This window comes from Thermobia domestica, chromosome 18 (assembly GCF_964235325.1).
Source record: "Thermobia domestica chromosome 18, izTheDome1.hap1.1, whole genome shotgun sequence".
In the NCBI taxonomy this organism is placed as follows: domain Eukaryota; kingdom Metazoa; phylum Arthropoda; class Insecta; order Zygentoma; family Lepismatidae; genus Thermobia; species Thermobia domestica.
This window is the reverse complement of record NC_137471.1, coordinates 90,753,795-90,762,108: the sequence shown is the minus strand read 5'-3', so window position 1 is coordinate 90,762,108 and position 8,314 is coordinate 90,753,795. Positions and strand designations below refer to the sequence as shown.

Genomic DNA, 8,314 nt, shown 5'->3' with positions numbered 1-8,314 from the left:
TATAAATAAATAAATGTTACTATTGTGAGCTGAATTTGGATTTAAGCGGCATCGGAAGTGTCACTGTTTATCTCAACGACCCCAAAAACTATGGATTCGACATTAATATTGGTCATTTTCGATCATTTATGATAAAAAACATCCCAGACCCCGAACGTCATCTATGTTGAAAATTTGATGGAGATCGATTGGGTGGTTCAAAAGCTATTAAGTCACAAACATAGTCACTTTCTTTTTTATTTTATTTATATACATAGTTGGATTTAAAGTGGCGGAATCCTATTAACCGTAATGCGTCTAAATTTTAATGTACTGTGAACCAAATCCTGGACCAAAGGCGCACGCACTAGCCACTAGACCAGCACGGAAAACACGAGCTGCAATAGAAAGAAGCTCGAAAGAAGAAACATTTTCCGTATATAAGTGCAAGAATGTTACATCAAATAAATCAAAATGCTGTTCTCTGTGTGGATCATATCGTTGATGACATAACTGCAAAATTGTCGAAAAAAGTCAGTGTTTGGATTCTAATAAATGCTTATGTTAGTACTTACACAGTGTATGTTACTGCATGCGACGGGAGAACTCCCCATAGTGCATATGTTTCTGAGAAAAGAAATGCACTGAACTCTACTCGACTGGCCATCACACTTTGCACAAATTCTTGAATTTGTGATTCATGCCCACTGTAAATTTCGACGACAGGAACAGAGCTTAAAAGAAACAAAAAGTGTTAATTCATATAGTCAGTAAGAATAAATCACTAATGACTAGGATAGAGTAGAAAAATTTACAGAAGCTAACGAAAGAAGTCAAATATGTTAATTTTAATATATCTAATGAGTATATTTTCTACGTACCTGATGAATACTGTATTTGTTTTGTAGTCACCATGGACGCCAGAAGAAAATGTTCTAGGGGGCATTCCATGGTTGCTATATTACGTCTGGTATTTAATATACGTGGTTTGCTACATTACATTTATATATATATGGCCCCACCCTGCCCAACCTTCGGGCACACATGAGAGTCACTGCTGTTGTGTTTACGTAGTGCTATCAGGTGTAGGTGTTTGGGAGGAGAGGCATGTGTGGTCTTCTGTATTACTTTACAGGGTTGCCAAATCCATAGGGTCATTTATTTGGAGGAGGGGAAGACTCTCCACCGAGATAAGTGGACTTTCTTTCACGTGCTTTATTATTAGGATCACATAAGTGGAACTTAAAAAATTGTAATGTTAGTACGCCTATTCACCCGTCCGTACATGTGTATCCGTTACCCCACTTGATAAATATTGAACGAAAGCGATTTTCTTTTTGCAATAGGTTGCTAGAGTTATCCTTTTTGCCGATTTAGGTTGCCTTCGCACTAGGATCCTGTGAGCCGCTTGTGTGAGCTGCAGCTGATAATTTTACATTGTCTTAAATGTATGCTTTCACACATGCACTTTGGTGCAAGTGAGCCGCAGCTCTGAAGTGAAATGAAGATCACCCCACCAATAGCTGGCTTGAGCGGGCTCCTGGCAGGGAAAAAAATAACACGCAGTCTTATGAGAGCGCTTCACACGTGAACTCAATTGGATTGGAGAAAAGTGTACACATATTTGATGTTGAAATTTGGTGTTACTCTGATGAAATGCACACTTTATACTATTATACAGTTGGTCAAACCAAGATATAGACATCCAGAAGTAATTGAAGAAATTTCTTTCATCTTCTCTCAGTTTAGGAAACAGACTGTAAAATGAACATTCTTCCAGTCTTGATCAATTTATAAGATGAATCCACATTCTTCTATATCTTCTTTTACTCTTCTTCTTGCAAATTATGACCAAGATTAAAGCTGCGGCTTCTTCTGGCTCTAGCATGGCTGACATTTTGGTATCACGATCTTTTTAGCGGCTCAAAAGTATTCAATGCCTTCACATTACAGGTTCACATGAGCGGCACACAAGACCCTAGTGTGAAGGCAGCCTTAGTTTTGGCGTGAGTTTTGTAGACCGTTATCATCTTTAGACACGGTCCCTCACGACAAACCTAACAAATTTAGCACTTTCGTCACTCTCGCATTACATAACCAAGTGCCAACAATTTCCTATCTTTGAAAATCAAAAAGATTTTTAATTTTACACTATCCGTGTCTGCTCAGCTCACTGAATATGCCTCACGTAGTACGGAGATGCCCTGACACACCACAACCAATAGCACGACGCTGTGGCCGCGCCTGACAATTTCAATTTAGTCATCAGACATGTTTCCAATACTAGATGTTTCTATTGTTTTGATCTATAGTTTTATAAGTTCCACGCAAAGGGATTTAAAGCATGTACACAACTGCTTTCAGACAAAGTTTAACGGATTCAATTTATCTTTTGTTCTCTTGGAAAAGTTACAGACATGGAGAAATTCCACGTAAAAACAATACCACTGACAACATTGCTACATGTTAGACGTCACTTGTAAACAATGAAATTAGTTCGGAATTTTGTCATCTGTGCAAGTATATTAGACGCATAATAACTGTAAAGAATGTTTATGCTGTCTTGTTTCGTTCAATGCTTGTAAGTCAAAAACTTGAAAACTGCTTGATGTCCGAATGTTTCATATTGAAACATACCTGAGTAGCAGTTATGTTTAGTTTAATTTCATCTATCCCTTTGGTCATTAAGAGACCGGTAGATGACTATTTTTGGGGATGTATCTCCACCACCAGCAACTTACGCTGGAATATGAAAGTAAATTTCATCTGAGTCATAAGAAAAATTTCATCTGAAGAAAGTAAATTTCCCTTATGACTCAACAAATAAGGCATAAGGGAAATGTAGCTCAAAGGTATTTTGAAATTATGATTAGAACACAAATTTGCATTTTCAAAAATGCAGTAGATAAGAAAAGGTAAAGTTAGATTATAAATGAAAAGTCTGGCGTAGTCACTTGATGTTTCGACGTTTTTACTGTACCTTCATCAATAGTTGATACTCCATTCTCTCCTCTCTCTCTAGATGGTTGCTCTTCTCACAACTCCAAACGAAGTCTCCCGAAAAAAAACCACCATCCAGTTTTGTTTCCCGGCCTGAGGCCTAAAACCACACCTCCTTATTTCCTCAATACCAAATATGGTCAATCCATACCCTACCTCCTCATAACACGGTGTTCGTGACGTCACATATGTCAAAACGTTTGAGAGTCGAATACCTCACAAGCTGGGGAATTCACCTCATAGTCCTGAGTTGTACTTTCTGAGTGCGAAGCTAAAACTCAGCAAAAAGAATTAAATACAAAATACACACTTGACAATAATCGCCGACGTAGTTACCAGACAATAACTTATAGCTGAGGCAATCCATTGAATCAGCTAGAGAAGAGCTAACTGGGCGCTCGAAATATTTACAATTTAGTTGAATGTGAGCAGACACTGCCAAGAAATGAAAACGTAGCCAGACACAAGTAGGAAATTGAGAGAGTGCACAAAGGTAAGGAAGCAAACAAGGATATTAACTTGTTATAAGGTTAAAGGAATCTGCTATTGCACTTATCTTTAATAAAACACAAAGGTATACAAAATACTTCTAGGAAGCTTGAGACAACATAATTGAACTTTCCGAAGAAAGAAAAAAGTAAAAAAATAAAAATAAAAATAATCCAGAGAAGTAGATGCCGTGAATCATAAAGTCCGTCAATGGAATCGGCCCAAGGATCTCCGACGTGTGGTATCGTAACAATATTGATATTCTGATGATGAATTAAAATATATTTGAATCTTTGAGAACTAATGACTGAAAATTATCATTTGCTCATTTATATCAAAACATGCATTTTCATTTATGAGTATTTATCACCTGCAAATTGTGAGTATTAAATAAGATTGCACAAGTGTGAGTGTCAACAATCGGAATAGGCCTTTCATATACTTTGTACTTAGCTGTGTAGCAAGAAAAGTAGGAAATACCTCAAAACTCACCAAATAACCATTAGCTATTAGCAGAACCACTAATTTATAAGACAAGACACACGCATACACATCTAAATCTATCTTTCTATCTAATTATATATATATATATATATATATATATATATATATATATATATCGGGTGATATAAAAATGGCGCCCATGGACAATGGAGCGCTATATTTCAGGTCAAAATAAAGCGAAAATGCTATATAATGTCATACCCTCCGAGGCGTTCTTCAGCCACTATGGGGAATCAAAATTTCACTACGTGGCAACGTCCCAGATTAACATGTAACCATTAGCATTGTACGAATCCACAAAGCAGTTACATCGATTATTACGCTAGTAAGTGGTGCTACTGTCAACTCTATCAACTTTAGCTGTCATTTGGAAAGAATCGATGTAACTATTTGATGCATTGGTAGATCTACTCTATGGTTTTTTATCTGCAACATTGCCACATACTACAATTCGCGTCTCCAGACGAGGAATCGAAAGGTATACAATAGAGTTGAGCAAAATAATCAAAATTTCGAGTATCGAATTCTAATAGAGCTCACAAGTTGCGTATTTGCATGCTAATCAATAGAAAAATAACGACAAATATCACACTTTCGATCTTCAGTTAGCACAAACGGCCTAAAGTTTGAAAAAAAAATGACCCCAAAAACACCAAATTTACCTTTACGCGAAAGATCAGATTTTTGAGTATCGAATTCCAAAAGGGCTCAAAAGTTGCGTATTTGCATGCTAATCAATAGAAAAATAACGAAAATAATCACACTTTGGATCTTCAGCTCGTGCAAACGGCCTATTTTTTTTTTAATGACAAAAAACACTAAAATTTATCTTTACGTAAGGAATATACAGATTACTTTTTTTCATTTCTTTAGCATCTAAGTAGTTTACTTTAGTTGTGTGAGTGCATACTTGTTAATAATTCGTTAATATAGTGATTTTATACGTTTTATTTTCATAATGATTTTGCAGCTCTTCGCTCATTTGTCAACGTTTTCTATCTTTTTTTCATGAAATGGCCCAGAACTCATTACGAGGAGGTCACTGCAATTCGAGTTCCATCCAACATCCTACTCAGCTCTCCTACCAATTAGGTTGTGTTAAATTATGTTGATTTAGTCAAGGATATTGTCTTAAATTCAGATTTTTTAATCAAATTATGGCATTGAGAGTCTTGAGAGTAAAGTTGCTCTAATGTAGCCATTTTTGTTTTCTGTCCGTACACTTTTCCTGCAGAGTCTATAACAAGTTTGACACCTTTCGACTTCTTCTGTATGGAAAATTTAAGCAGTCAAACTCAAGAGCAGTTTTGTCATGCATAAGTGATAAGTTTCTGTTGTCAAGCTTTCGAGCACTGGATGGGGTGATAGCTTACATTTTCTCCAATCTATCAGCTCACTGTAGTTCGTGGCATCAAAATTTAATGAAGTTGCCATAAAAGTTCTAACAGGACAGTGTGCTCCAATGTGGCTATAAGAGATCCTAGACCTCTCAGTTACTTCCGATGGCTGACCGTAGTTGCTAACGCTTTCACCTTCGGCGCGAGCGGTCTCGGGTTCGATTCCCGGTTGGGGCACTCGGTCGAAAAAGTGTAAAAAAGCTTTTTCAGGCCAGCCACCCTGAATGAGATTTTCCTGCGTTTTCCTCATTCACACCAAGCAAATGGTGGTACCTAACCAATAGATCCAAGGCTGCTTCCTTCCCTCCCCAATCTTTTCTTCCTTCCCTTTCCCCGGATAGTGTGCTCGCCGAGGGACGTCGCACAGTGGGCCCAAGGCAGACAAAATGGAATGTCATGAAAGTGACAATTTGGGCGATTATCTATACGTTTTCTATAGTAAATGAACCGAGGAATTCGGTTATGGTAATGATTTTGCAATTAGCATTCTTTTGCAATTAGCAAATTGTATTTAAAATGCAACAGTGTTGAATTTGTTGAGTTTACATAGGTTTATTGAGAGGTAAAATACAGTTTTGCTTTATGGAAAACAAAATAGCGGCCCTAACGTGACTGATGTGAAAACCGGCAAGCATGCGATAAACAATTAGCTCGCAAAAAAAAGTTACATAGGAGGGGTAATTTGAGCAAAATAGTGAATTTTTCAAGGAATTGCACACATGTCTAGGCTTATAAAAAAAGCTCCGCTGAACTCCGCTCTAATTAAAACGTTTTCATGAAACTACTGTAGTAAACTACTTTCTCCGTAAATTGCATCACAATATGACGTAAAATGTAGCCATAGAACCGTTGTAAGCTGGTTGACTGCGTTAAGAAAACCCAGTTCCCGTGGAGCAACATAGTAGGAAGTATGAATAGGGCCGCGTGCATCGAGTACTATAAAGTTAATTGGCTGTCATAAAGTTTCTATTCAGTAGTTACACTAGTTGTTTCAGTGAAAGTGTGCGCTCTTTCCGCATAATGGAAGAAGTAGTAAAGTATGCCGAACTTTGTGAAGTGCTAGTTACAGGTGGATCAGTGGAGTGTTTTATTCGTGAAAGATATCAGAACATGCATGAAGATAAACTTTCTCGAATTTGTGATGAAATAAAGAAAAGATTTTTGCCGCATTATGTTCAAAAACTAAAAATAGTTAATCACAGTAAAACATATTTTCGCAAGAAGTATCGCGAGTGGATGAATGGTGAATTTGTGATTAGTTTCCCCAGTGATGATGCTCACTTGCTGAAGTCTTCCAATCCTGTTGGAAGGCCTAAAACGTGTTTTGAAGATTGTTGTGAGAGAAGTAAAAGACGTGAAGTTCACGATCTAAGAACATCACATTCCCAAAGCGTAAGAGTAAGAGATGCTGCTGCTTCGTCGCATTCAGGGAACACATCGGAAAGTTTCAGTGCTGATTTTGCATTATTAATCTTTACACAGGCTAAGCTTTCCAAATATCAATACGAGGTAATCAGAGCTGCCACAAAAGAAAAAGAGTTCAATATTTTCCCCAGCTATAAAAAATCCAGCGCGCAAAGAAAGATTGTCACTCTAATGATATCAAAATTACCGATACCTCCGCAGAAGTCCCGCTCCAAAGTTTACTTAACCACACAGCCGAAAGGATCCTAAAAGCAATAAATTAGAAGGAATTACAAAGTTGAACTGTCAGGCACTGACAATGCATACAAAATGGGGCTTTGATGGCTCGTCTGGTCAGAACGAGTTGTGTCAACGGTTTGCGAGTGAAACAGACACGAGATCAGATGCTAATTTATTTACGACTTCTATTGTTCCTTTACAAATAACAATACCTGGAAATGAAGATAAATCAATTTGGGTCAATCCTCGACCTTCCTCGATGCGACACTGTCGAACACTCAGATATCAATTCATAAAAGAGACACCTGAAATAATAAAACTGAGAAATAGAGGGTTGACAGGGAAATCAAGAACTTGAAAGAAACACGATTGAACCTAGGGTCCAACTGTATAACTGTAAAACATGTTTTACATTTGACAATGTTGGACGGAAAATTTGCTCAACATATTAGTGATATATCTGCAGCAAGTAACTGCTTCATTTGTGGGGCACGCCCATCGGAGATGAACGACTTATCGAAACTTGAACTGAAGCAATCTAATGAAAAAGACTGAAGCTTGGGATTTCACCTCTTCGTACTTGAATCAAGTTCATGGAATATGTACTACATCTACGCTACAATCAACAATTCAAGTCGTGGAGGACTACGAAAAATACTCTCCCAATCAAAGAAGCTACAAAGAAACGCATGCAACAACAATTAATAAATGAGCTCGGAATTAAAGTTGATGTAAAACAGAGTTATGGTTCGACGAATACCGGAAATACCACCAGAATATTCTTCCGACATTTTTCTCTAACAGCAGAGATTACACACATAGACGAAAACTTGATTCGCCGGCTTGGTATAATACTGGAGGTAATTAACAGCAACTCTGGAATTGATTCAGATAAATTTAGATTGTACACAGCAGAAACGGCTAAATTAGCTATACAGTTATACCCGTGGTACTATATGCCTTCTACAGTGCACAAAGTATTGATACATGGGGCCGAAATAGTACAAGCTGCAGCTCTGCCTATCGGGTTACTTTCAGAGGAAGCGCAAGAAACTCTTCATAAAGATTATAAGGATTACAGGCTTCAGCATACAAGAAAATGTTCCCGTAAAGCCACCAATGAAGTTGCGTTTCATAAAATGAGACCCATACATAACTTTCCTGAGGTCCAAACTAAAGAAGAAAAACCTTCCTCTAAGTACTGAAACTACAGGATTATTCATTTAGATTTTCTTTGAAAAACACTTGTCTTTTCACTTCCTCCTGTAAATTATTTTTAAAGTGTGTTATACATAAAAGAA

The 8,314-nt window shown here is 37.3% G+C and overlaps 1 protein-coding gene across 1 annotated transcript in view; it reads right to left on the bottom strand.

Moving 5' to 3' along the window:
- Nucleotides 1-550: 550 nt before the first annotated feature.
- Nucleotides 551-8,314, bottom strand: part of LOC145675169 (uncharacterized) — a 45,264-nt gene continuing 37,500 nt past the window's right edge. The window contains exon 4 of the mRNA XM_081745541.1: nucleotides 551-713. Coding sequence (XP_081601667.1) covers nucleotides 551-713 — 163 coding nt within the window. The remainder of the gene's footprint in view (nucleotides 714-8,314) is intronic.